Source organism: Alternaria postmessia, assembly GCF_024291825.1.
Source record: "Alternaria postmessia strain BMP 2775 chromosome Unknown scaffold_9, whole genome shotgun sequence".
Classification (NCBI taxonomy): domain Eukaryota; kingdom Fungi; phylum Ascomycota; class Dothideomycetes; order Pleosporales; family Pleosporaceae; genus Alternaria; species Alternaria postmessia.
Window position 1 is genome coordinate 66,534 of NW_026260082.1, and position 27,365 is coordinate 93,898.

The 27,365-nt window shown below is 51.7% G+C and overlaps 11 protein-coding genes across 11 annotated transcripts; 4 read left to right on the forward strand and 7 right to left on the reverse strand.

Annotated features, from left to right (window-relative positions):
* Positions 1-207: 207 nt before the first annotated feature.
* DCL1 (Dicer-like protein 1) lies at positions 208-4,489 on the reverse strand (the record flags this gene model as incomplete). The annotated part of the gene is made up of 5 exons (XM_051728543.1): positions 208-983; positions 1,043-1,491; positions 1,542-1,766; positions 1,813-2,027; positions 2,078-4,489. 5 exons carry the CDS (start codon positions 4,487-4,489, stop codon positions 208-210), a joined length of 4,077 nt encoding a protein of 1,358 aa, XP_051591494.1.
* A 134-nt stretch (positions 4,490-4,623) lies between these two features.
* J4E82_002243 (uncharacterized protein) lies at positions 4,624-5,166 on the reverse strand (the record flags this gene model as incomplete). The annotated part of the gene is made up of 1 exon (XM_051728544.1): positions 4,624-5,166. One exon carries the CDS (start codon positions 5,164-5,166, stop codon positions 4,624-4,626), a length of 543 nt encoding a protein of 180 aa, XP_051591495.1.
* A 429-nt stretch (positions 5,167-5,595) lies between these two features.
* J4E82_002244 (uncharacterized protein) lies at positions 5,596-6,787 on the forward strand (the record flags this gene model as incomplete). The annotated part of the gene is made up of 3 exons (XM_051728545.1): positions 5,596-5,810; positions 5,869-6,154; positions 6,218-6,787. 3 exons carry the CDS (start codon positions 5,596-5,598, stop codon positions 6,785-6,787), a joined length of 1,071 nt encoding a protein of 356 aa, XP_051591496.1.
* A 56-nt stretch (positions 6,788-6,843) lies between these two features.
* Positions 6,844-7,976, reverse strand: J4E82_002245 (uncharacterized protein; the record flags this gene model as incomplete). The annotated part of the gene is made up of 3 exons (XM_051728546.1): positions 6,844-7,483; positions 7,534-7,543; positions 7,856-7,976. The coding sequence occupies 3 exons, from the start codon at positions 7,974-7,976 to the stop codon at positions 6,844-6,846; spliced, it is 771 nt and encodes a 256-aa protein (XP_051591497.1).
* Positions 7,977-9,844: 1,868 nt separating this feature from the next.
* Positions 9,845-11,284, forward strand: J4E82_002246 (uncharacterized protein; the record flags this gene model as incomplete). Its single annotated transcript, XM_051728547.1, has 3 exons — positions 9,845-9,933; positions 9,981-10,081; positions 10,131-11,284. The coding sequence occupies 3 exons, from the start codon at positions 9,845-9,847 to the stop codon at positions 11,282-11,284; spliced, it is 1,344 nt and encodes a 447-aa protein (XP_051591498.1).
* Positions 11,285-13,713: 2,429 nt separating this feature from the next.
* Positions 13,714-17,010, forward strand: J4E82_002247 (uncharacterized protein; the record flags this gene model as incomplete). Its single annotated transcript, XM_051728548.1, has 4 exons — positions 13,714-13,721; positions 13,775-14,321; positions 14,371-16,858; positions 16,910-17,010. 4 exons carry the CDS (start codon positions 13,714-13,716, stop codon positions 17,008-17,010), a joined length of 3,144 nt encoding a protein of 1,047 aa, XP_051591499.1.
* A 1,429-nt stretch (positions 17,011-18,439) lies between these two features.
* On the reverse strand, positions 18,440-19,929 carry J4E82_002248 (uncharacterized protein; the record flags this gene model as incomplete). The annotated part of the gene is made up of 3 exons (XM_051728549.1): positions 18,440-19,039; positions 19,122-19,147; positions 19,206-19,929. 3 exons carry the CDS (start codon positions 19,927-19,929, stop codon positions 18,440-18,442), a joined length of 1,350 nt encoding a protein of 449 aa, XP_051591500.1.
* Positions 19,930-20,708: 779 nt separating this feature from the next.
* On the reverse strand, positions 20,709-21,827 carry J4E82_002249 (uncharacterized protein; the record flags this gene model as incomplete). The annotated part of the gene is made up of 3 exons (XM_051728550.1): positions 20,709-20,855; positions 20,918-20,937; positions 20,990-21,827. 3 exons carry the CDS (start codon positions 21,825-21,827, stop codon positions 20,709-20,711), a joined length of 1,005 nt encoding a protein of 334 aa, XP_051591501.1.
* A 505-nt stretch (positions 21,828-22,332) lies between these two features.
* J4E82_002250 (uncharacterized protein) lies at positions 22,333-22,914 on the reverse strand (the record flags this gene model as incomplete). The annotated part of the gene is made up of 2 exons (XM_051728551.1): positions 22,333-22,615; positions 22,673-22,914. 2 exons carry the CDS (start codon positions 22,912-22,914, stop codon positions 22,333-22,335), a joined length of 525 nt encoding a protein of 174 aa, XP_051591502.1.
* Positions 22,915-23,156: 242 nt separating this feature from the next.
* J4E82_002251 (uncharacterized protein) lies at positions 23,157-26,189 on the reverse strand (the record flags this gene model as incomplete). Its single annotated transcript, XM_051728552.1, has 3 exons — positions 23,157-24,180; positions 24,225-24,852; positions 24,902-26,189. 3 exons carry the CDS (start codon positions 26,187-26,189, stop codon positions 23,157-23,159), a joined length of 2,940 nt encoding a protein of 979 aa, XP_051591503.1.
* A 346-nt stretch (positions 26,190-26,535) lies between these two features.
* KPR4 (Ribose-phosphate pyrophosphokinase) lies at positions 26,536-27,356 on the forward strand (the record flags this gene model as incomplete). The annotated part of the gene is made up of 2 exons (XM_051728553.1): positions 26,536-26,755; positions 26,812-27,356. 2 exons carry the CDS (start codon positions 26,536-26,538, stop codon positions 27,354-27,356), a joined length of 765 nt encoding a protein of 254 aa, XP_051591504.1.
* Positions 27,357-27,365: the final 9 nt, after the last annotated feature.

A 27,365-nucleotide genomic window follows, 5' to 3' on the forward strand; every position in this document is an offset into this window, starting at 1 on the left:
GAATCGTTTTGGATGTCCACACGCTGCTTGCAAGAAGTATGACTGCTGGCTCAAAGTTTTCAAACATTCTTGATGCCTTTTTTCAATGAGTAGGTACCGTGCAGCTGCCACAGAGAAGAGGGCATGCAGAGCCACTGGTCATGCAACCTATATGAGGCTGTAATGCTCAGCAGTCGTCTCAACCAATCACATGTTCGCCCCAATGGTTTAAATACTCAGACCTATAGCTTCCTTCATCCGCTCTGCCTTCGCCTTCAATACTGATTCATCCTGCTCGCCCTCACCCTCTCCCTCGTACACGCAATCACAACCATACCTCTTCCGGAACTCATACGGTGGAAGCCCATCCAACTTCTCCAATGCTGTATGGCTCGCCCTGACACGTGCATATCGCCCGCTCTGGCCCAAGGTATGGAAGACGACCTTCCCGTGGATCATGATCATAGCAGCGATGGCCTTGCCTTTACCAGGGATGAGCGTGTCCGTCTCCATGGCGGCCATGCGCCACTCGCTGCAGCCAAAGGCGATGGAAAGGAGGCGACTGAGACGCGTGGTTGGATGGTTGGAAGCGAAGTTCTCATAGGTCCCGAGCGTCATGTCCTCGAAGAAGGGCTTGAGATGCATGTCGAAGAAATCCTGTACGACGCTGAAGTCAAACTCCGCATCTACGAAGATGGCTGCAGTATATGCCTCGATTACATCAGCCAGACACTTGGGTGGTTCGCTGATGGTTACCCAATAGTCGACAGCACCACCTGCTTCCCTCTCTGCTTCCTCGGCCTCCAAGACGTACTGGCGGATCTGGGAGCTCAGGATAGCAGTATTCTGTTTGATATGAACATGCCAGCCCAGCTTGACACACACGGCGCCTAAGAACTTGTTGGACACCATGGGCGTCTTGTGCTCAGTGAGCCACTGGGGGTCCTTGTCCGGATATTTGTAGTAGAGATGCATGATGAAAGCCATGTCGAGGAGAGAGTCACCTAGAGGGTGAGAAAGGAGTCAGTGTGTGTGAACATGCGGTTCGTGAAGGGGACATTACCTAGGAATTCCAGACGCTGATAGTTTGGTATGTTCTCATACATGTATGGGTACGATGGATGAGCGAAGGCCGATCGGAGTAAGCGAGGATACTTGAAGTGGTACGGGTGCTTCAGTTCAATCTTGCGAGCAGTTTCGAGCATTGCCGCGGTGGCGTCCGCGATCTGATACTTTGGCTTCTGGTACGCGTCATAGTAGTCCGACCACTTTGACATCAGATGATCCCGACTGTTGGCAAACAGCTTGACAGCTTTGACGGCTTCATCCCAGTCCCTGGGGTTCCACCGTCCGGCCTTGTGATGCTGTTGGAAAGCAGCACCAATAAAGGCCTCACAAACATCCGCTATACTCTTATCCCCGAGATTGTGCGTGAGTTTGAGCCAGTCGTCTTCGGTCTTGTTCAGTCCTTTACCCTTGAGAAGTTTGAGCCCTTCAGGATACCATGTGCGCCTACACGAGTTAGTCCTTTGAGGGGGGCTTGATGAGAGCTTTATACATACCGTGAGAAAGAGTCGGTGCGAATGTACCCGTAAAGCTGGATGTCCAGCTCAGTTCCGTCTGCAGAAATTACTTTCTTCTTACCCACTGCAGTCTCCATCAGATTCTTGTTGCAAAGCATTTCCATACGGCGGACGTGAAATTCAAACTCGTTCTCGTCTGGCTGCTGTACAAATACCGAGAGGGACGTAGCCATCTTGAGGAAACAATCTCCTAGAAATTCGAGACTGTGTTATGTCAGTGGGTAGCTCCATGTGCGAGTCCAACACTAACCGCTCATAGTTCGGGCCCATCCCGCTCTTGAAGTTGATCTTTTCCTCGCCATGCTCTTCGGAATTGTCAGAGTCTTTGGTCAGGGCTTCCAAGGCAAGCGCTGGGCTGATATCGAGATCCAGAGTTTTGCAGGAGTCTAAAGCAATGAGGTAGCTCTCGAATCGATGAATGATAGCTGGTAGGACGTAGCACACGACTACGAATGGTGTTGCGAGCTACTTCGTCAGTAACTTGCTGTATACATGCTGAATCGCTGGATGCTTACATTAGAGACATGTAGGGGCTCGGGACAAATGTATGTCTTGAGGTCGTCGAGCTCGCCTTTCTCTTTCTCTTCGACACGTGCGAGGTGATTGCGACGGAAAGGGATCTTTTCGACCTCAAGAACAGGCTGTGATTGGTTCCACCTTGAGATATCCCTACTCTTTGCCCATTTGCTGTCACTATAGTCCAAGATGCTGTCCATGAATTTGTGCCCGCTACGAGGTAGACGTTTGGGAACCGGATCTTGTGGCTTGAGCTGTGTGGCGAGGTGGTTTGAGTAGTAGCGTCGGCCTCCATTCATAGGGTCCACGAAGTACCGGTCTAATAGGTCCTTAGAAATAGTCTTTGGTGTCCATCTCCACATAGGCTCGTTGTAGACTCTGTGAACTTGTTCCATATCCAGAATCTGATCGAGGGCGGTAACGGATAGCGGAGAAGACATCTTGCCAGGTAGTATCGGCACAACCCAATAGGACATCTTCTTAGCATCATTCTCATATTTCTTGTTGTAGACGTCCTCATATATGCGCAAAGTAAAACCAGTGAGGATGTCTATCGTCTCTGCTGACACATATAGCGGAGTTTGAGAGGACTGGGAGATGACATTAGAGGGCCTGCAATCAGTAAGATAGATGGGGAAATTTGGCATTTGCGGGAGGGGATTGCGAGTGAGGAGCCCCATGGGTTGATGAGGTCGATCCAAACCCGCATCAAGGTCGATGAGGGTGAGATAAAGACACGTAGGGGCAACGCCACGTCCGATCTTCCAGAACTCTGGCTTGATCAACATGGAGTACATGCCTTTCTTCTTCTCACTGAGTGCCAGCAATGCATTTGTTCCGGCTGGTAAGCTCTTATGGGTCGTAGGGAGTAGATTTTCACTGAGATAGCCTTTGTTGTACAACTTGAGACATGCCTTGAATGCGGCGGAGCACTTTGCAGTTGCTTTCTTGCTCTGGATGTCACCAGTGACTGAAATCACAGGTGAGTGCTCCGGTAGCATTACCTCGCAAACAAAACCTCTCCGCTGCGGATCCAGGGCATCGTAATTAACTTCAGGACTGACAACGTAGGTGGGTTGAAGCATTGTTTGTCTGTCAGGTCCAGGCAGCGTAGCTACGAAGTGATTGAGAACAGATAAGCTTGAGCGGTAAGTGAGCTTTGCACTAGCCTTTGTGACAAAACTTGGGTACATCTTGTCTTCGAACGATAGCAAGTCAACGTCATTTCCGCCGATTTGACGATCCTGGGGAAGAGCTTTGCAATACCTTCGCATTGTGTCTTCGTCGCTCTTGACATCAAGGACCCGGCTTTGATGATCTTCGTTGCCAGCCTCGACCATATGGAGGTACCTGGAATTACGATGCCTTGCCCGACCGCGAGACTGCACGTATGCTATCATGGTGCGGTAGAGATCGAACCGTACCACAAGGTTGCATTGTGGAATATCGAGTCCCTCCTCTGCTACGGATGTGGCAAACAGGCAGTTCAGTTCACCGCGACGAAATTTGGCGACTGTCAGAATCTGGTTCCGTAAGGAGATATTGTGCTCGCCTACACGATTATTGACCCCGACAAGAACGCTGCAACGGAGGTTTGGTCCGCCGATCTGGGAGAAGATGAGCTCAAGCAGGCGAGCGGTCTGTCGCTGCGTGACGAAGACGATGCAACGAGCTCCATCATCGCGCTCATAGTAAAGATTGAGCCAATGACGAAGCTTAAGAACCTTTGAACTCAGATCTTCGTCGCTAAGGGCGCACGAACCGAAGTCGAACTGTTGTACAAATGTGGCCGCCTCCTGTAAGCGTTTGGACTGAGCGTCCCACTCCTGCGCGGCTCCATCTTGCTTAATCTTGTTGTGCTTAAGGTGCTCACGATCCTCGAGCTTGCGACTCTGCTCATCAGTGAAAGCGAAAGACCAATACATGTCGGAAGCCCAACGACCTAGTTCGGAGCCGTGGTGCTTGGATGCGATGAACAATTTCTTGAACGCCGATATATCTCCAAACTTGGCTTTTATCTTTTGATGGAGGGGCGTCTCACACTCGTCCTGCAGCCGTTCATATACCGCTATCTCCTCGATGGGTCTGCTGATACTGTTCGAAGCGAGAACACTCTCAGACGTAGTGACTATCTTGGAATGGAGTAGTTTCTCAAGGTCATTCGCGACGTTTCTGATGTGATCGATCGATAACCCTCGTGTATCGATCGGAGAAGCTGTCATCCCAAAGATACGAGGCCGATTAGAAAGCTTCGGTTCATGAACGTAGTAGTCCTTCATCAGACGGGCGTAGGGGTGGTTGCCTTTTGCATGATGGGCCTCGTCAAAGATGAGGAGATTGATCTGGGCCATGGTGATGAAGGAGTGCATCATACACTGCACGAGAACCTCGGCGGTACATACTATCACCATGTTACTCTGAAAGTGACTCTCCCAGGTCGATTTCGACCATAGCGATGCACCCATAGCGCCACATATACCCTCTACACTCTGGTCTAGACCGCACCGCAAGACATTTGCTTGTTGGAAGACGAGGTTGACTGAGTCTACCAGAAAGAACGCAATCTTGGGATGCCGCCTGCAGCCCGATATTCAAGCTCGCCATCTAGGACATGTCGCAGGAGTAGAGTTGCGATGTGGGTCTTGCCGGAGCCCGTGTCCAGCACTGCTATCACGTTCTCGCTCTTGGCTCTCTGGAACAGTTCGGTTTGGTAGTCGCGTGGGTTCGTGATGCGAGCGGTGCCATCTTGTTTTGCCAGGATATCGCGGATCGAAAGCTGCTCTTCGTTGGCAGTCTTTGCGGCAGCATCGTCGACTTCCTTCTGCGTTAAGCGCGAACTGATGTTAGCAGCAAAGGCTCTCAAGATCTCGTTCTGCGCTCTGCGCCTCTCTGATGTTGTGTTTGGGCCATGCGCATGCGCAATGTCAGCGTCTACATCAGAGTCTTCATCCTTATCTTGACGCCTTGCCTCGTTGGATTTATTGTCTTCGTCTTCAGAATCGGAAGACGCCAATGTCTCCTCGAACGAGAAGTAGTCTTCTTGTTGCTCTTCGATTGTCACCCACGATTGGCTTGTGGCATCCACCATACTGTCGGTTGCCAAAGGGTTAATTGAAGCTTATCACGAGATTCAGAGGGTGAGAGAGAGGAGATACTCTCATGGACACAGTTAACGGTCGAGGACAAGGGCGCTGCCAGTATTTGCGCAGTCTGTTGCGCGTCCGTGAGCAAGCAAACGATGCACGTAACCGACAACGGGTGCTCAGACAAATTGGCTCGTCCTGCCCCTATCAGGCAGTCGTGACCGTTTGAACATGCCGGGAGAACTTGGCATTAGAAATGTCTGTCACCATGAAGCCGCCGCTTTCAGGAGTGCGCGGTGTACCCGCGGCGATAGCGGGGTACGCGGTTTGGGAAGGGTCGATGCTGACTCATCAACACCAACTCACGCTCTCACGTGTCTCCCCACTACCATTTCCTCAACATCGTCACGATCCTCAGTCAGAACCTCTGCACAATGTCGAACGAACCGCAAAGTCTCCGGGGACTATTCTTAAAGGCGGAGAGGGCGCGCGAAGAGCTTTCTTCTTCTTACGAAGCCAACAGTCCCACCTACCAGGAAAACCTCGGCGCGACCATCGCCACCTACGAAGAATGCCTAAAGATATCGGAGCAGGTGTCGCTGTTCAGCCCGAACGAGACTCTAGAAGACATATCGTCGTCTGATCTACAGTGCGTGTTCCGACCCACCCCACGATCCCGTGCGCATGGCCCTCGCTTACCCATTTAGATACATGGCGATAAACTATCACATGGCAGAACTCATACAAAAGATCTTCAACACTGATATATCATTTCGAAAACAAAACCTGCTACGAGCGCGGGGGCACTATGAGCGATTCCTCAAGCTCCTAGATTCCTATGATGTGCTTGGCAAGGCGGACGCGAAGCTCTTCGAAGCCTACACGGAAGACAAGGGCAACTTCTCCACCGCTAACACGCGGGATGCCGCAGCGAGACGGGACGCAAAGATTTCCCGATTCAGAGAGGAGAAGGAGCTGAAGCGGAAACTCGAGGTACGTTGTCACGCTAACGTTGCTTTTACGGGTCAAATCTGGAGCTAAGACATGCGACAACAGTACCTGCGACAAAATCCCAAACTTGCCGAACAGGATGAGCAAGTGGTACGAGAGTTGCATCTGACCAACCTGGCGTTCATGGTGCATCAGACGTTTGCTTCGCTGGAGTCGATGGCCCAAGAATTGCACATCATCTCGCTGGCTCCACCCACGCCCCCACAGGGACAGGCACAGCAAGCGCCTGACAGCCGACAGGACGGTAGAGATAAAGACGGTTATTCTGAGCGCCTGGATGGTCAGTATGCTGGGCTGCGGTACTCCGGGCCTATCTTGAGCGGTGACGGCAAACCCATGCGGCCTTTTACGCTGTTGGACAGCCGCCAAACCCTGAAGAAGAACGTCTTCCGTCCGGACCACAGTCTACCGACAATGACAATAGACGAATACTTAGAAGAAGAGAAGCGCCGAGGTGGCATGATAGAGGGTGGAGGCCCCCAGTCCGAGATGCAGCCTGAGCCAAATGAGGACGATCTTGTTGCAGCAGACGAAGAGACGATGAAGCAGCGAGCATGGGATGAGTATGTAGAGGCGAATCCCAAAGGTTCAGGAAACACTTTGAACAGGGGTTGAGCGTGGTTTAAGCGGATCAGATACCCAGTAGAACGAATGCATGATTGCATACAGGTTTACAGCGCCTCGGGTGCTAGCTCTGGCCACTTTGCAGTCACTAACTCCAACAATGCGTTATTCAGTACTCTGTATCCCTTGATATCAAGATGCAGCCCATCTGTAAACCACCCTGTTGGGAACGACTGGGCGCCTAACAGACCGCATCCTGGTGGTACCTGCTCATCGTACTGCCATCCCTCTTCTGTGACGACTGCATGCACAAGGTCTTGCCAGAAATTGAGCCCAACGACCCTCCCCGTCTTTTCGTACTCTTTCGCAATTTGCATGATACCATCTGCATACCTCCTTTTGCTCATGTACGTCTTGTACCTTGGGCCTTCCTTTCTCCATTGGTTGATGTCCTCAATTTCCCTTGCAGACTTGTTCTCTCCAGTCTCGACCACAGATCCGTTAATGGGAGGAGGGGTGATCAGCAAAATCTTCGTATTTTCCATAGCATCCTCACTAAGGATGGTGTCGAGGAAGCCTCGAATGTTTGCTGAAAAGATGGGCCAAGGCACATACTCCGTCTCCCCAACCATGGCGGCGTCGTTTGCGCCGATGAAGATTGTGAACAGGAGGGTTGGTGCCGCGCCTGGGGACGTTGCGCGGTGGATTATACGAGTGAAGTCATCCTTGAGATGGGTCGATGTATAACTACAGAATTTGTCAATATATAGGCCATGAACGCAAACTAAGCTGCGTACCCTGCTTTGCCTGTTGTCAGTCAGCATACGATCTAAAGCTCATCTATACTTCGCTACAAACACCAACGGAACTGTGCATAATACCTTCATTCACCACCATCGTCTTGCCCCCATACTTTTTTTTCTAAAAACCACCCAAGACCCTGTGTCTGTTCTCTGAAACTCCACTCTGTCATAGAAGCGCCGTACAAGACGATCTCGGGCAACATATCAGACATGGCCATTTAGGTGATGCTTGTCGGTCGGCACGAAGATGACGAATAGTAGACGCAATGTCTAAGTAGGATTTGAAAAGTATCGTAGAGAATTTGCTGAGACCTACCTTCGTTGACGATCCGTACTTTGTCTTGATACTGTTGCCTAAGAAAAAGCCCGAAGCCTTGCGTTTCTTCGCTGAAGCTCCATTCGGTGAGCGAATCACCAAAAAGCACAAATTCTCGCATCTCAACAGACGAGATGGTGTGACGTCGAACTGCGTGTCTGGTTTCCCAATCTCCCTTGTCGGCGTTACAATTTGTCGTCCCAAGGCTCTCTGAATAGCTCGAGTACGGAAGGAGCCCAATGCGTCGCCCAATGAGGCGTAGTCGGCACGCTAATGCATGAAGCACGTGTTGCTACAACACCTGGCTGGCATGGCGAGGCACCTGCTCGCATGGCACCTTTCGTCTTCTGTTTGCACACGAAGCATGCGTAGAACTAGCTCAGGGATGCCGAGTTGTGCTCTCGCAACTCCAGGGGCAATTGCGGATCTTCGCCACTGCCGTAGCGGTCACAATGACATCACATATCCGTCTTGCAACAACCGAGCTTCTGACACTTGTCAAACTTTGTAGGCGTTGATTGTTCAATTCTCAAGCCTATTTACCTGTGGATTCCTCTCAAGATATTCTCAGCAATAACATCAGGTCGTAAAGCGTCAACATACCCACCATGTCGTCAATCAGCCTTCGTCTGCGCGCCTTCCAACGCCCAATCACATCCCAATTGCGCGCTTTCACTACCACACCCAGCCACGCAAAGTTGATGGACACGCCGAATCCTGCTTCCAACCTTCCGGACCCATCTGAAAACTCCTCTGCCGCACCAAACGCGAAGATGCGTTCGGACACGCAAAACACGGATCACCAGTCTAGTGCCTCTAAAGATGAGAACAAGAGCGGAGACGATCATCCGGCCAAGCAACCAGACCATCAGGCGCAGCCCACTCGGACGACAGGAATTGGAGGCGCGACGAAGGTGCAAGGAGGGAAAGAGGGGCTAGGTGAGAGAGGAGACAAACAGTAGGCCGATAGGGTGAAAGAAGGATGTTGTGTTGATGGAATAGCACAGGTTGGATGATCGTACTCAACCTAGTAGGCATATTCAATTGACACGATTGTTACCGTGTGCTGATCAAATCACATCAATCTAAAAATGAAGCGACTTGGGATGATGTCTTGATGATCGATGGAGTTCGTATTCACCACCGTTCAGAGTTGTTCTGGATAATACCCCTCGCTCAATTGTTGAGTTATGTGCGCCCTTACGACCCGCCTTGCATTTGGCGCGTAGAAACACGACATCATGGTCTGATGGCCTTCTTGCGGACTTGCTGGACCCTATTATTACAGCGGACCGTAGTGGATGAGGACGGCGAGGCGGGAGAGTACCGAGGTACCAAGAGGCGTCAACGTTAGTACCAAATCTGATTGGGTTGATCTGCCTTCTTCATCCACGTCGCGGCCCGTCGCGTAACACATCATGCAACGACGCGTTTTTTTAGAACAAAAGGCTAGCAAGACGGCTCATTGATCGCGGTCTAACCATGCCGATGATGCCTTACCAACGTACACGGTCCTCTAAGCGTCTCCACAGCTGGTGGCCCGAATTGCACGTGGCGTTGCGGAGATGCACGGAATGGTCCTTGCAATCTTTTCGCATTCGTTGCAATCAGCGAATTCGTCCTTGAACAATTAGGGAACAGGTGAATTGTTGGTAGGCCAATGATCGCTGAACCAGCGCGAAGAGCGGGACAGGCCTCGCGCAATATTCATGGAGGGCTGTTCGGATAAAGTGGAAAGCCAGCGGGACCACGATGCTACCGTCTGAACGAACATCCCTGCTGGCAGGCCTAGTTTTCATTTCGTGCCGCCACTGTTCTGAACGGCGAGGCTGCCACGGGCTGTGTAGTCGGTGGCCTTACGCAAACGCATGTTTCGAGGCACACTACGAAATACGACATCGAGGCTATAAAGTAGACTGGCACAACCACCTAGCCCACCGTCAACCACATCACTGATTTGGTACTTGTAGGAGAATCTGAAGCTCCAAGATGCGGTTTGATTCTACATTCGCCGCCGGCCTTATGGCTAGCGCTGTTGCTGGTCGGGCTACACCACGTTCTGTCGTCGACAGGCCGATGTAAGTCACCTGGTATTGGACGTTTACGTATGCTGATCTTTGCGCAGAGTGGCACACTACATGGTGGGTGGCCTTCAAAATAACGATGTCCGCCAGGATATTCTCGACGCAAAGAATATTGGTTTGGATGGCTTTGCGCTCAACTTTGGTACAGACTTTTATGAATGCAAGCTCAACGCCTTCCTAACAAAATCCAGACCAATTCGAGTGGTGGTCCAATGACACCGTAACTTACATGTTCAATAATGCCGACGACATTGGCGGCTTCAGTCTATTCTTTTCTTTTGACCATGGTCATGGCGTTTTGAAAAGTCCCATGGATTACGCCGATTACTTCAAGGGTTACAGCACTCGTTCTTCTTATCTCAAGATGCGAGACCCGTCTGATAATACCGACAAGCCTCTCCTGTCTACCTTCGGCGGTGAGGACTTTACAGATGACGACTGGAACAAGTTCAAGGGCAAAGTTGGCAACGTGCTAGTCGTGCCCGGCTTCTCTGAGATCTACAATCCCAGCACCAGTTTCTTCAACAGCCGCACTGCTCTCGATGGCGTATTCAACTGGAATTCATGGCCTGCAACACAAGATGGAAAAGTCACCGTATCTGCTGCGACAGACCGTACTTTCCAGACCGCCGCCGATAAAGCGAACAAGCTGTTCATGATGGGTATTTCGCCAGTACAATACAAGCACCTCAGCAACAAGGACAACTGGTACCGTCGTGGCGAAGATAACCTTGAGAACAGGTTTGGTCAGATACTCGATTTGCAACCAGACATGGTACAGCTCCAGACCTGGAACGATGCCGGTGAGGGTCACTACATGGGAAAGCTTCACTCAGATCCGTTGGACAACCGGACGAAGCTTCTCACGGATGACTACGACCATACAGGCTACTGGCAGATTCTCCAACCCTTCATCGCCGCATGGAAGAGGGGCGACCGCACAACAGCGAACATGCGTCCCACTAATGGAAAGGCCGTTCAGGGCACTTTCTGGCACCATACGCTTACAGTCGGCGGTACCTGCTATGACGACGACGTAGCCAAGTCGGGAGACATTGCGAAGGCCGCCGAGGATGCTGTGTCCGGCGTCGTGCTCGTCCCCGGAGGCAAGACGAACCTCGTCGCGGTTGTCAATGTCGGCACCAAGGAGCTGAACAAGACGAATCTCCGCCCTGGCTTCAACAAGTTCAAGTTCACCGGGCTCGAGAAGCTGATTCCAGGAAAAGTGCAGTTGGAGGTTTGGGACGAGAGTACCATGGTAGGCGGTGGATATGGAAGTATTGAGGTTACGGACTCGAAGCCGCTGTGCAACTACCAGTTTGAGGTTGTTGGTGTACCTTCGTAGACTCTTTTTGTCTAGGGGGAATGGGTTGTATAACGAACGTATCACTTGTCTTCACACCGCCAAATTCCGGATAGCATTCATACAAAGCACCTAGCACGGTATGGTGCTGGCACGATGACCAGATTGTATATCAAACGTAGCGTAAATAGACATGTAAATAGAGATATTGGATCTTCCACGAATCAAATCCACTGGACTTGCTAGCCATACCCGCAGACTTCTCCGGTCAATATGACAATTGTACTCTTGGAGCCCCAATTTCAGCGCATCTCCACAACAGCATTGAAGCAAAGCACTAGGACTTCCAAGGGACACACATGGGCTTGTGGATGACCTCACCAAGGAGCAACAAGCTGTTCTGGTGGCTCCACCGCACGTGATATCCCACGATGGACATGACTTCTTTGGACCTACTCACCACAATGTTGACGCACTGGTCGTCGCTCATAAAATCCAAGGGCTCTTGCTTTCTTAGTGGGTAGCGGGGAAATGCTCGAAGACAACATCGCGCTCGTGGCCTAATGTTGTGGGTAAAAGTCGGTGAGCGTGTCTCATGTGCAGTTTGTACAGGGACACTTCTTACCCTGGACAGAACCAATTGTGCATACCCTGATGCTGAGTCCCGCTGTCTCCACACGCTTGCGCATCTCCCGCTTGTCGAAAGAATACAAGATGATGATGACGATCTTGTCATGGCTTAGCTGATACTTCTGTTCTAATAACTGCTTTGCCATCTGAACAATGATTTGAAGGCCTTGGTCGTTCTTCCAGGTCGATGGCTGGATTGTGCCGAAACATAGCGCTATCATACACAGAGCTTGCAACCCTGGAGCTGGTGGTGATTCGCTCACCAGGCCAGGGATTATCGCCGGCTGTCATCCTGCCTTTGTGGGTCATGTCAGAGCAGATGGATCTTCTACTCTCTAACAGCGCAATTTCTGTGTGTATCAGATGCTCGGTTGTAATGTATATGTCTAGGTCATGTAGTTTTGCAAATCACAACTAGATTGGTGCTATCGTAGGGCGAGACACCCAGGGACGATCACGTTTGCATCCAGCATACGGGGCTACTTTTGAGCCGATCGGAAGAGGAACCGACGGGGCAGATTCGCTGATCTTGATAGAGAAGGTGTGATGGAAATTGTAATAAAAAGTCGGAATGGGGCGGATGAGGGAGATGGTTGCGATAAGAGGGAGGTACGGGGCAGAGCTGCACATGGCGGCATGGGTCCGAGGTTACCGTGTTCTCGGTATCGGTAATTGGCGATAGTATGGGCAGAGGAGGTCCGCTTCGGCGCATCCCGCGCAACTCGACGGCCTTGGAAAGGTTTATTCTAGCGTGCTTTTAGATAGAGAAAGATCGGCTGTTGCTAATCTAGTGAGCAAAGAAAACACAGTTGCTTTGTGCATGAGGGGACCCTGTGTATTGAGTTTGCAGCAGTCAGACATGTGAGATATTGGGGTAGGAGAGGCTGCAGGGCTGCCGCATATAGCGTACTGTCTGATCCAAGCGTGCCCAAGCAAAGCGAAACGCCACGCCGGGACATTTTTCAATATAGAGGTATGACCCGAGGGGAAAGATAACGGCATGGCTGACACACGTAATTATTGGGCGAGTTGCGAGACGATTAGAGGCTCGCATAGGAAATGTCTCTCAGAAGCATGTCTGATTGGCAGTCCGGCGAGCGACTGCCGTGGTGGAGGCTGTTCAAGTCGAATCGGATGCGCAGCAAGGGTTCAGGGCGAGCGAATCCAACATGCTGGATTCGGACGAGCCGCCGCGATATGTTGGTTCGAGATGAGTTGTTTTTGACTGTGTTCAAATGTTGTGATGGAAGACGTCTAGTAGCACAAGTCCCATGCACAGACACATGGATTGACAGCCAGACAGACACATAGCGATGATGAGATGGGCCGAAGGCAGCGGGCAAATGGCGAGTCGTCAGGGGTGGCAGAAGCAACCATGGTGGCCTCGAGGCCGTTTGTGGTGGCTTGCAGGGTTGCGGCGCACGGCCCCCTAGCCGCGACTGGGCGCTGCACCTCGGGTTAGCATCATCAACGCCAACAGGCCTTGGATGCTTGAAGGCACTTGGGACGCCGGCAGTGAGACGAGCATTTGTTTTGGCGCATGTCCGGGGCTCACTCAATAGCGCTGCACATCCATGGGGCCATGCTCGCGCGCAAAAGGAGCATCAGGTCGTGTTTGAAGGCGCGGCACTGAACTACTGTCTGTCTGCTGCCGTTGGCTGCTGCTCCCTCACTGTCGTCACCCCACGCATTCCCGCTGTCAAAAAGCTTTGGCTCCCCAGACCGGACCTGCATGGGCAGTGACATGCTTACTCCTGCATCCGTAATCCTTATAGACTGCGCATCGCCCACATCGCCCAGCTGCATCCACGGCAGGTGGAGAGAGACAGCGAGAGAGAATCATGTCTGGGTACGCTGCTGCCCCAACGTCTGGCTGGGTCGCAGCACCGCTAACACGCGCAGGTCTATGCGCGAGTCCCTGAAAGCTCTGAATGCCGCCTTCTCTGCCTCGACCGTGCCCGACCCTCTGCCCGACGAGCTCTATGCCACCATAGACGCCTTCCTCCAGCGCTATGACGACATTGACGACCACGACTCCCAGCGCTTCCACGATGATCTCCACGCGCTGTACCTGCGCCATGTCGCCAATAGCCCCGACAAGCGCGGCGCCTTCTTATCAGCTCTGCGACTGCTTCGGCCCGCGATAACAGGCGAGGCGCGTCTGACCGCCTGGTGGAACTCGGCCCTGCGACCGGTCATCGACGGCATAGGCTACAAGAAGAGCGAGATTGAAGATGCGAGGGCCTTTGTGCAGAGCATCTTGGTCTACGACCCCGGAGAGGACCACGATGGAGAGCACGCCCGCTTGTCCGCTCTCTTCACCAACAAGATACTGGACGCATACCTGGCGAGGACCAAGGTGCCTTCGGATGCCGTGTCTCCAGAGAACGAGTTCATCGCCCATGAGCTCGAGGCCGTCCTAGTCGCCTTTGGGCGCAAGATGCCAAAGGTTGTTCTTCTACCATGCACATGCACATGGCCTTGGCTGACTGTTCTAGATCCTCCTCCTCACACTCGACGACCTCCTTGTGCAGAAGCAACATCGCATACAGGCCCTCAACCTGCTCAGTGCCTTTGTCCGCCTCCAGCCGCCGCATCTCCATCTCGTTCTCGAAACGCCCCTCGTCCAGAACCTGGAGAAATGCCTGCTCATCGACAACTCGTCGACCGTCATCGAGCTGGCCCTCGTCGTGCTCATCATGTTCTTGCCTCACATATGCGGAGCGCTGACCTCGGACCACCACCTCGAGAAGATGTTCCTTGTCTACTGTCGGATATTGTGTTGGGACAAGCTGGGGAACAACGATGGCAAAGCTGGCGAGATGGACATGCACGACGACGACGACGACGACAGCGAAGAAGAAGACGAGGAAAACCATGACAGCTCAGAGCAGGCTTGGGAGCAGGTGCAACCATCCATGGACTACCCAGCCTCGCCCCCGCCAACCCTCATGCACTACTTCACCTTCCTCTACGGCCTGTTCCCGCTCAACTTTATGAGTTTCGTGCGCAAGCCGAGGAGGTACCTCAAGTCGCTCAACTTCCCTGGAGCGCGCGACTTCGACCTAGATCAGGACCTCATCCACAGCCGGACAGAACCCTACCGCCGGGTCCATCTGCTGCACCCCAATATGTTCACTACCACAGTCGAAGATGAGCTTAGCGAAAACAGGTGGCTGAAGAGTGATCCCGCAGACGTCGTCGTCGAGTGCATGGATCTCTGCGTTGCCGTGTCGTCGACATTGGAGGATCCCGGTCCCCCACCCAACGCAGCTTTACCGCCTGTCCCTGAAATACCCTCCCAGTTCACACTGGATGATCAGGATGGTACGACCGTGCATGACTCAGACGAAAGCTGGAGAAACACTCAGTCGACTATGAACGTTTCGGGTGATGCCCCACAAATCCCAGATTTTGAAGTACCACGGAGCAAGTCAATCAAGTCTGCCGTGTCTATCAAGTCGATGGCTTCTCCCTTGCTCAAAGGTCGCGACATGATGGACTCTCCTACACTACCACCTACTACTGATACAAAGAAGCCGGACATGGCTAGCCCGTTGGCACAGCGGTTCGTAGCGCAGCAACCCAGTCTAGACAGTTTCGCCCAGTCGATATCTGGACAGACTTCTGGCCAGAGTGACTTCCAGAACCACACCATGGCGTCGCTGCAACGAGAAATTATGCTGCTTCGGAACGACCTCAACTTTGAGCGTTATCTCAAATTACAACACCTTGCCCACATTGGACAGCTCCAACGGAAGCATATCAAAGAAGCGACCGCCGAAGCCGAGACCCAAAATCTGATCAACACCAACAAGACGCTAAAGGCCAAACTCGCCAAGGCCAACGAGCTGTATGCCCAACTCAAAAAGGAGACACTCACGAGCCGAAGCCAGTCCAAGAAATGGGAGAGCGAGCTGAACAACAAGGTCCGGTCATACAAGGAGAGCGAGAAGACATGGCACAGTGACGAAGGCGGTCTGCGATATGAATTACAAAGGACGCAGTCAGACTACGAACAGCTTAAGAAGATTGTAGAGAGGGCCGAGGCAGAGCAACTAAAAGCTCAGCAACGAACGAAAGCATTGGAATATGAGCTCGAGGATTACAGCGACATTCGACGAGAGCTCGAGTCTGCCCAGGACAAGATCATAGCGTTCGAAGATCAAAGGAAGGAATTGCACACCCTCATCCAGGAGCGCAACGACCTGCGCAACGATCTCGAGATTGCAAACATGCGCTTGAACAGCCGGGAGCAAGATCGCGAACGATCGATCAAGGCTTACGAACGCCGGATCATGGAGCTAGAGTCGCGCTTGCAAACATCTGACAGAAGCACCGGTATACCGGGACAGCTCCCGTCTTCCGTTCAGCAGATGCTTGACTCGACGCTCGCAGCGAGCAACGCCAAGATGCAGCAGCTGAAAAAGACCCACTACCGTCTCCTTGAGCAGTACACCGAGCTGCAGATGAAGTACCACGATCTTGAAGGTGAGCGAGAAGCGGAGATGGGACAGCTCTACCCCCGAGACAAGGCTGGCCATGTCGATTTCGGCACGTCGCGCATGAGTCGCAACTCCAGCGTCCGAACAGCAAACAACTACAGCTCAAGGTACTTGACGCCTCTCTCGACTACAGAGGTTCCCCCAAACGAAGAGCAAGAATACTACGAATACCGTTCCCCGGAGTCAGTACACAGCCCTGGTGCGGGTCCTTCACCACTTCGTCCGGCTAGGCTCGAATCACTACAACACGGAAAGCCGCAACGGTCGCAAACGGCGCCATCTCCCTACCCTGGGTTTGGCGGAAACTATGGGCCGGATTTCTCCGCAGCGTATGACGCCTCTCTGCACAACCAGTTTCAGGCTCCAAAGCCGCCCCAGTCTAGTGGACAGAGTAGCTTCTCCGCCGATACCGATGGTAGCTCCAACAAGGACAGAAAAGAAAAAGTAGAACCGAAATCGGAGGTTCGGATCTATGGTCGAGGTAAGCCATCTGTATCACAGCCTGCAAGATCAGAGACTGACTATGAGACAGGTGGCGCGCAGAACATTGGGAAGAAGGTCAAAGAGAAGGAACAGAAGAAGCCGTCGTCTTCCAAAACTGGTGGCTTTCGCGGACTCAAGGGTATAATGTGATGCTATTGGTTGAGTTTATCGAGTGGGGGTGCGCCACCGTCGACCATGCATCGCTGTCACACTCGGTTATCTGCATCCTGTATCGACTCGCTCCGGCATCCACCTCGTCATCATTGCTGTTCCCAATACGTTTTCATACACATCTCTTTCTTTTCTTCCATTTATAACGACATTGCATGACGCGAGGGCGGTCTCGATTTATGACTGATTGCATTCTCAGATACCTGCCTCACTGGCACCCAGTCTCGACTCTCCATTCGTCGACTGCATCCTAGTACCAAGTTTAATAGCGCGTAATCAACACCAATCAAAATCATCGCGTCCTTTATGCGTGTGTTCACCCAGATATGTAACAAAGATGACCGCAGCAGTGTGCTGACATGTCATTGGCGGAGATTGGCCGAGACATCACAACTACAACCTTGACATTCACAATCGACTGTCCGGAGATCGATTCGATAAGATCTACAATACAGCCTCGAACCCAGGGTGCGTCAGGCCCGCAACTCCTGCAATCGCCATCACATTCAGTAAAGCTCAAACGCAGCCAAGAATTGCTTTTCCATCCGTCATCCACCTTCCGCACCCCCTTAAGTTAGCGCCATTTTAAGTTCGGACAATAGCTCATCTGCACAACGTGTCCCACACTAAGACATACGACTAACAAACGGCCGCCTTGCGTTCTTTCTCCCCACGGTGTCGGCGGATGAAACGGTGAGGATGTTTGGTACTGTACTGATGGCCGTGACGTGGGGATCCTTGTTCAACGTACGATTCTAATAGATCTCTGCCAGATAACGACTGTACTGCGCATACACTCATCCGACCAACACTTTTGAGGCCCAGTCGCTTCAGAAGCAATGCTTGACCGCATGCGATCTTATCGTGTTACCTACCTGGCTCGTGGTGTGGTGGGTGATTGAGCGCCGTTCAACAATCGCGGAGACGGGTGCTGCCACACTGCAGTAGGAACAGTGGAGAGGGGACGGTCATGAGGGTACGCTAAGCCGTGCCGCGGAAAAGCAACGCAGTTGGGTGTAGAGCGGGTACCCACCCGAGGCTTGGGCTTGGGTTGAGGTTCTGAGGAGACGTTGGAGGTCGACGGCGTTGGACAGTTACTATTTACAGGGCGAAAGCTAGACATCGTTTGTCTAACATCTGCTGTTATTAGCGTGCTACATGTGTATCGAAGAACTCTCGCCACCCGACCTTAACACCGCATGTTCTTCATTCCTCGTACCACATCGCTCTTGCTCATCCTCTCGTCCATTTGCCTAACTGCCTCAATGTACATTCGACTCCTTACTTCTGGGCTTGTCACATCGTCACCCATATCATATGCCTCTATGAGTAACTCTCGGAACTCCGTGTTCAGTCTCTTCTTCGGTGGTCGTCGGCAACTGCCATCGTCCCTTGCTAGACAACGTAATTATTTAGCTCCTTCGACAAAGATATTGCCTCTCAATACGAAATCCAGCATTTTTCGCTCCCTTTTGGTCTTTTGCTCAACATGTTTGCGTTCATCTTCGATGTGTTTGTCTGAGTTTCTGATAGGTTCGGGATGTCGTTCACTGTAATGGCTCTCACCGCTCTCCTGTGTAAGATCCGTTCCTCTGCTGGTACTTTGGGCCTCATGTTCTTTAATCTTCTTCTCTTGCTCCGCTGCTCGCACCTTCCATTGCTCCTTCTCGTCTTCCAAGGCAGTGTACTTCAGCTTGTAGTGTTCTGTCTTTTTCTCTTGTTCGAAAAACATTGCTTTCCAGTCTCCATCCTCTTCCTCTTGTTTAGCACTGTCGGCAACAGTTTCAGCAAGCGCCTGTTGATTGATGTACTTCTCTTTCCATTCCTCACGCTGCGTTCGTAGTACTCGCTTCTTGGCCTTTTGTCGGGCGAGCTCCGCTTCGATGACATCGTTCTTGGCTTCCTGTTCTTGAAGTTTGACTTCCTGTTCTTGGAGCTTGGCTTTGAGAGCCTGCACCTCAAGTTCTAATTCGGCGTACTTTTCGGTTCCGTAGCTGCTGGAGTGCTCCTAAAGTGACCAGTAAGCGATCTGTCTAGCCTGAATGACTGTGCTGTGGCCACAACGGTGTAAAAAATCGAGTACTACTTACGAATGGGACTGTACGCTTGTTGGAGTCTACAGTGTAATGTCAGCTTTGGTCAGGTACAGAATGGGCTACTCAAGTACGACTCACTCTGTGATGAATCATCAGATGTACTGTCGGCCAGGTCTGCAAAGGAGCGTTTGGCAGGAACCGTAGAAGTTGGCTCTTTATCCTGAAGCACTAACTCATCGCTCCCTCCATTGTGGCCAGCATATTGGGCCTGCTCTTGTATCGTTGCGTTCTCTGCTTCAATATCCAAAAGTTGTTTATCTAGAGATTCCCCTGCAATTTTAGGCTTCTTCCGGTGTTGCGCAAAATTTCTGCACGCCAGCCTGAAGCTTCCTAACATATCTGGGCTCTCTAGGTCAAGAGCATGGACCAGTTGTCCTTTCGCTAGAAAGATAAAGTTGATGACGGATTCCACCAAAGCTCGCTCAAGCTTGCGCTCCGGGATCATGCGGGACTTCGAATTACTGGAGTTGTGAACACCGCTCATGGCGTTGAATGGGTTATCGTAGTATACTCGGAAGCCATAGTTATCCAAGATCAATGGATTAACTTGAACTCCTTCGCCTGAGTAATATCGTATTTGAGTACCCGTCGCATGTGCCCATACGGGCGGACCACTGCTTCTTCTCCAATAATGGCCAACCAGGAGCATGAGTCGCCGACAAGGCTTGTTACGCTCGTCCAGATAGAATTTCTCGGAAAATTTGTATGTATCTAGGTCCGCGATTGCTGCATATTCGGCCGCAAGCTTGCCCGTGGCATACTGAATGAAGTCTCCTATATTGTACTTCCTTCTCGACGTCATTTCCGCTGGTAGGTTGGGTCGTATGTTGGAAGTGCGAGTCGTTGTAGTGAACTAGTCTAGTGGTTAGTTGAAGCCAGAACGTATACGTGCTCTCCTCTTAAACTCACATGTATTATAGCGACAGATAGTCGGGTAAGTAATATTGTTGTAGAAAGAGTCACCAGTGCGGAGAAGCTGTACTTCACGCGAGACGCGCTAAAGTGGGAGCAAACGCCCTATATCCTATCAACAAGGTGAAGGTGAGCAGGGATGATGGGGTAGCGGAGCGAAGGAGATGACAGCCTAGTATTGAGGGTTTTTATGTATGTAAATGAGGTAAAAGTATTGCCATCAACAGAAAAGCATATCTTAATGTCTATCCAAGTGGCCGGTCCGCCGCGACTAGCTGATGTTGGAGACGAAGTGCGATCAATATGAGAAGGCGTCGCTGGATATGGTTATTTAAGCATGATGGTCATCATCCTTGCAACCGCACGGATTCACTCCATTACTACTCACCGGTCATAATGTTCTACTCTGAAGATACTATTTTGCTGACACGTGTGGAAGAAAGTCTGATTTCACGTTTTTCCTCGACTTGGTATCCTTCCGACTGTCAATCTGTTCCAGTATTTTTATCTCTCTTCGCCTGTGAAAATATCCCAGTGGTCCAGTGTAACGTTCATCTTTCTATCCTGTTCCCCCATTGCTCGACGAAATCATGCACAGTCAAACCGCACTGAATTCGTCCAGATGGGAACCTTCCAGCAACATCGCTTTCAAATTAGCCACCAACCACTCTAGTATCCACCCATGGCAATAAGAATGCCCTCAAGCTCTCTGATCCTCTCTTCCGCCTGCTGTAGCTGTAGACGATCTTGTTCGCGAGCACGGTTTGCTTGTTGTAGTTGTGTGCGGAGGTCAGCCTCGTAGGCCTGTGTCTGAGCCTGTCACGAGTTAGCGATGAAACTGATGTCTTTGCTACGGATGACAAAGCTGATATACTCACATATGTGGGTGGCTGACGGCCTGATACAAATAAATTAGCTTGGAAATGTGAGAATCAGATCAATGCACTTACGACGTGGAGTGATTGGAGCCGGAGGGCGGCGTATAGGAGAATGTGAAAGACCGGGTGTTGGTGTACCACCCTTTCGAGTGGGGAAATCGGCTTGGGTTTGCGGATCACGATTCGGAATGGCTGGGGGTTGGAAAAGACTGCTGTCCTCATCCGTAGGCTCAGTCTTAACGCGTGGAGATGGTAGTCCTCCTGAAGAGCATCTGTCCTGGCCGTTGGCATGAGAGAAAGATGATCCCCTATCCCGATGATTGTTCTGACGACCCCAGGCGCGAGCTTGATACTCCTCATTCAAGTCCTCCTTCTCTTTCTTAACCTTGGCCATGTTCGCAGCCTCCGTCTTCCTCGGCTCATAGTTGATACAAGCATACTTGAAAGCTTCCAGCGCATCTGTATCAGAGTCGACCTCGAAGTGAACGAGCCAGCCTTGCTTCAGGAAGACGACGTTGACAACTGTCTCAACTACCTTCATACCGTAAAGACGTTCCTTCTTCATACGCGTGTTCTGAGAGGTGGACATGTAGCTGAACGGCGGGACGTAGTAGATGCGATTTTCGAACAGATCATCTACTCGTGCAAGTTCGAGCGCTTCCGGCAAGCCGTGGTAATACTCGACCTCCAAGCCCGTGGGCCGCGCCCATACTTTTTGGCGTCCGAAGTGAGTGTGGTATGTGCCGACTAAGACCATGTAATCTTGAAGACGACATCGGTTCTTGTCCATGTAGGCCTTGACCTGGATGTTGTAGGTATTGGGGTCAACAAGCGTCTCGAATCCGAAATAGTTTTCATCCTCGTAATGCTTATCAAACATGGCCGCAGTGTACCGTTTTGCCGAACCCATCAGAGGCTGCGGCAGCGCAGGCATCCTACTGGTGAGCTTGCAATGGGCGTCTGATTCATCAGATTAGCAATGATTCTCAAACGTAACGCAGTGATGCTGACCTCTTGGTTGGCTCCTAGAATATGGCAACGATACTACGGTGCAGAGAGCGTAGTATAACCGGGAGTAAGAGTAAGTCGTGGATGTAACGAATCTAGAGCGTTAAGGCAAACGCACAGCACCACCCGCTGCAAATGATACAGGTAAGAATGTTTAGTCAAGGTGAATGAGATTTTACTCTATATCAGTCACGAACCACAGATGTCTGCGATCCTGCGATGTGGCTTAAGGAGACGAGGTGAAGGTAGTTCAGCACGCACTAGCAAAGAGGGTCAAGACATGAGAGCGGAGAACCGATACAGGCATTTGATACAGTCAGTAAGTACGAGGATCGCGATATTCCCACAGTAACCCTAGGAGAAATCAGTACTCCCATCAAACAAAGATACGATAGCAGACTTACCTCCTACATTTTGCCCTGGCTGGCGTTGTACACAACCTTACTGACCTTGTACTCCACCACAACGCCCGGCTTGCCTTCACCCGTTACGAAATGGCCCGCGGCAACATAGGTTCCATTCTGAAGTTCCTTGTATTTCTCATTTCCCGTCTCGAAAGAGAAGTTGACAAATGAATCGCCATAGTCAGTTGTCTTAGCATCGGGAGCACCAGACAGCACTTTGCCGACTCCCTGCGTGAGCTTCACAGTACCTTTGTAATACATCGCCAGAACTGTGCCGTCGTGGTTCCTGTGCAACCATTAGCCCATGCTCTGCCTAATGCGATTTTGTCAGCCTTCCACTTACTTGACTTGACTCCTCACGTCCAAGCGCATGTTTCCGCCGTCGGCATCATTGTGAATGTAGTCGTAGCCAACACCATGTAGTTCTCCATCCAACTTCGGCTCAAAGCCCTCTTCACTCTTCACCGTACCGGAAACCATTGGAACGATGACCAGCTGCGCGCCATGCTGGCCTCCAACTTGCATCGGCGCATCGATGTCGACGCGGACTGTGAAAGCGGGCTGGAGAGATGGGAAACCTGACATGTTGATTTAGTTGTTCAGAGGGAATTGTGGAATAGTTTGTGGACGCAGATGATGGATGAAGTACTTGATACCTAGGAACGGATCCGCGGTAAGGATAAGCTATGTAGTTGGTGGTATGGGGAGGCTACCCCTCCAACCCCACTTTGAGGGGAAGATCTTCCTTCTTTCCGCGCTGATGACGGCACCGAATCAGACATCATTTCGGAAGTGCATGTTCTGTATATGCCCAAAGGCCATCAAGACTAGAACCCACTAATCCTACCCTTCTTCTTCTTCTTTTTGTCCAACTTCCCTCCAAATTTGCCGCGCTCGACTTGACTTTGCGGCATCATGAAGCTGCCGCCATGAGGTGGTACCTGGATCTGACTTTGACTTTGACTTGATACCTGACTGCTGTTCCCCATGCCGCCCAACATGGGTCCTGGAGAGCTTCTAGGGAACGCGGTAGGCTGACTGACGGCATTACTCCTCGTGAGCTCAAGCTTGGCCTTCATAAGCTCGTTTTCGCGCTGTTGGCGTTTCTCCCGACGTTCTCTCTTCTTGCGTTCTTTTTCGCGTTGCAGTTGGCTCTCTTCGTCAAGATCTTCAGATTGGAGAGCACGCTCTAGGCTGGTCCAATCGTACGCGTGAGGATCACTTCCTAATTGCCAGTGCGCGAGACCTTGAGCCACATTCGGGTGGATTATCGCCGGGTCTTTGGAAGTCGAGAGATACTTGTTGAGGCGACTGAGGGGGTCGGGTAGGGCGGGAGGAGTGGGAGTCGCTTCTGGCGGAGATGACCCCAGCACAGAGGGCGGAGGCATAGATGAGTATGGTGGTGTCGGTAGTGGCTGAGAGATCGGATAGTTTGAAACGGGATAAAAAGCACTTTCTTTGGGCCTTGATGGCAAGATGGGCAACGCGACACCACCGCCCTTGTTTTGTCCATGCTGCGTGCTGGAGGCAGACACCTGCCTTCGATCATCACGTATACAAGTACTTGAGAACATCAGTTCCGTGGCAACCCGCCGAGCCAGACGTTCCAAGCGTTGACGAACGCGGATCGGCACTTCTGTGGGAAGAGGCGCAATCCATGTCTGGAGTATAGTGTCGTACACGTCCGAAATCGTAGGGTCGCTGTCGTGAGCCAAACCAAGCACGTACATAGGTGCAATACGCTGAACGTCCATTGTGTCTTGTTCATATCCGGAAGAAAACAACTCTTCGAAGTTGGACGAAGCTTCGTCAATATCTGCAACGTCGAAATGCGTGCGCGTAAACTCCATCCTGTGAATGTTAGTTTATACCTGATGTGAGCAGGGGTCACTTACAAAGTACCCAATGGTAGAGATGGCAAGTCTGCACCAGTTGCCAGCATCTCGTTCACCTGGTCCATGACCGCCACCGCATCTATCGCGCTAGACTCCTCTGCTGAGCTCTTGGACTGCGACATCACCTCACCCAAGAGGCTGTTGTTTCGTGTTTCGTACGCAGTACTATCATTCAGATTGTCATGCCAATGCGACTGTGGCGCTGCAATTTTCGAGCATGGCAATGCTGTTGTAGGTAGTCCGTCAGGGCTTACAAAATCCTCGTCTTTGTTGATCTTACGAGACCTGATTGGGGGATCCCTGGGACGTGTTATCGTGCTTTGCTCAAAGTCCGCAATGGCATAATCATCCTCGATCCTGTCGTCCGCCGTAGAGGTCCGGGTATATACAATGAGCTCGTGGACGCTCAAGTCAGACTGCGTCACAAATAGTTGGAAAAAGCCAATCTCGGACCTCAACTCTCCTTGTTCCATTGTCTCGATGAAAATGTTCGTAATCTGCCCTGGGTCCGGAAGGCATAGAGTTAGCAGAGTCGGGTCAGGGGCGGTAATGAGCCCGGAATCACGCTCGACAAAGCTGTATACTTGGACGAGGTTGTTGACACGAGAATGGATCATCACGCACGTCTCTGCTCATCTGTCAGTCGGCCTCTCACATAGGTTGAGCTTGGCACATACCATCGTCTGCCAGCATTTGCGCACTCAATCCAAGCGTAAAATCTTCAGCGCCCCTATAGTGCCGCCATGATAGAAGTATCTTAGCGCCTGTGTCGTCGGCACTTGACGGGAGCTCACTCGGTGGAGTGACTGCAATCAGTGAAATTCGAGTAGAGGTCAAGACGAATACTCTACTGCGGTCTTTTGGATGCAACTTGACGTCCAGAATCCAGTCCGCGGACCGTTCGCTGAATATTTCTTGGCAAGGCAAATACGAAGTAGATCCGCCCCTGATGCTAACGATGCTCAAGCGGCGCCTATTGCAAACCATCAAGGTCGTAACATCGGCGACCCAGAGAACCCTCGCCCAGCCATCTTGGCCAGTTGTGTCTCCGTCATCCGACTCATTGACCTTTCCGCGGAGCATGCATGAAGCCGAATATCTGCCAAGCCTAAGCCGATGCTCGATATCCCATACACTCCACGTTTGGCTTTGGTCGACCAACGCAAACTGTAATTGAAAGTCCGGGTTAAAGGCAACATCGACATGGGCAAAGCCACCTGTGTCGTTCTGATGTATGCTGAGTATGCGGTTCGGTTGGATGGTGGAAGCTGGCAGACGGTAGAACGGGGAAATTGCGGCAGCGCGTGGTTGACGGACGTAGTCCGGGTGAAATAGAACAGTGCGTGTGGGAAGTCGCACGGCAAGCAAAGGCCTTTTTTCCTCTGAACGTGCAAAGCAAACCTGCTGTATCGGTGCCGCTTCCTCGTTCCAGAATGCGCTCTCTGCGGCTTTCAACGTTTGCCCTCGTACCCATGGCCTCGGTTCGGTTGTCCAACCATGCGTTTCGTCATCCAAAATACACAACTGCAGTATACTTCCGGTCTCCCCGGTGGGCAAGGCAGCCATCTGCCACGCCTCATCTCTACCCCTGGGCGTGATTGAACCGAAAGATAAAAGGCCACTGACGAGAGGGTCATAGGTCGAAGCCGCGGAAGAGATAGCAGCAGATACCAAGGCCAGGTCCGGAATTATCTCCGTAGCCGGAGCGAGCAGGGGGTCGTCTTGAACTGTATTGCTGAATTCATCCTGTATGCTCGTCCTGTTCACTGGTGTTTTTAGAGAGAACGGTGGTGCTGTTTTAGGTGTCGCATGATTTCGCGTAGAAGACGAGGTCGTTGGAATCAGAATCTGCTTGAAGATTCGCTTCTTATAATTCCTAGCAAAGGCCCATCCTCTGTTTTCTAAATCATAACTCGCGACGCCAGGATGGCCGTAGTTCAGGTCTTTGAGCGATTTGTCAGCCATTGGGCTGTCGTAGAGGTTCTCGATCGGTAACAGCGCTGCGGTATAAACTCATACTTCGGGCACAGGAAGCAAATGGTCGTAGGCGGGAGCGGAGAAGATGTCTGTCAAACCTGGTGATGCCGAACGCGATGATGAAAGTGAACAAACCAAAAAGTTCCACTAGCGCCAAAAGTCGCGTCGGCACGTGCAGGCGCCCCGCTCTTGTTCCTACCGCATTAGCGCGGATGTTTGTTTACGGAGCAACCATCGAAACCGTCACCACCGTCATCTAACCGCATCCACGACATAATCGCATATCGCTGCACACCACAGAATACTGAGAGTACCCTGCGATAACACACCCACCATGACGACCTTCGAGCCCTCACTCAGCACCACCATGCGCGCTTCCTCGCACGATGCGCCGTCCATGGCCGACCAACTACCCAGCATCAATTTCGGATTCGACGACTTGCGCAGTCGCATGAACCAGTTCACTACACGATTTGACGCCTTTATCGAGAATGGGCGAAGACGAGTGCTCGAAGAACGCAACCAGTTTCGCATGAACGTTGCAGAACTCCATGGTATGTTGAGATGGCTTGTCTCGGCGCTGACGATTGTATGCTAACTTCCACTGCAGAGGATCAACGCATGAAGAAGCGCGACATCGAGATTCTCGAACTCAAGACAGCCCAGCACAGCCAGACTCTTTCCAAGGAATCCCAAGAAACATCTGAGATGCAAGAGGCCATCTCCGCCCTTACCCTCCAGCGCGACGAGCGCCTAGCGCATCGCGACAGCCTCCGCACACAGATTGCTGAAGTGCAAAAGACCATCTCCGCACGTCGCGAAGCCCAACTCAAGCACCGCAGATACCTTGATGGCCAGAGCCGGTACAACGAGCCGGAACTCGACTTCTGGGAAAACTATCTGGGATTGAGAATCGAGGGACTTGGCAAGGACGATCGACTCAAGTTTGTGTATACCAACGTCGACGAGCGAGAGTGGGATCGCGAGGCATGGTTTGAGCTAGACACTAGCGAACGCGACTACAGAGTGTTAGAGATGCGGCCCAAGGTTGAGCGCGAAGAAGTCGAGACGGTTGTGGAGAGACTAAACGAGACACGCGATCTAGCAGGCTTCCTAAAGGGCATGCGCAAGTTATTCGTGGAAGCTTGCAAGTGATGGCGCGAC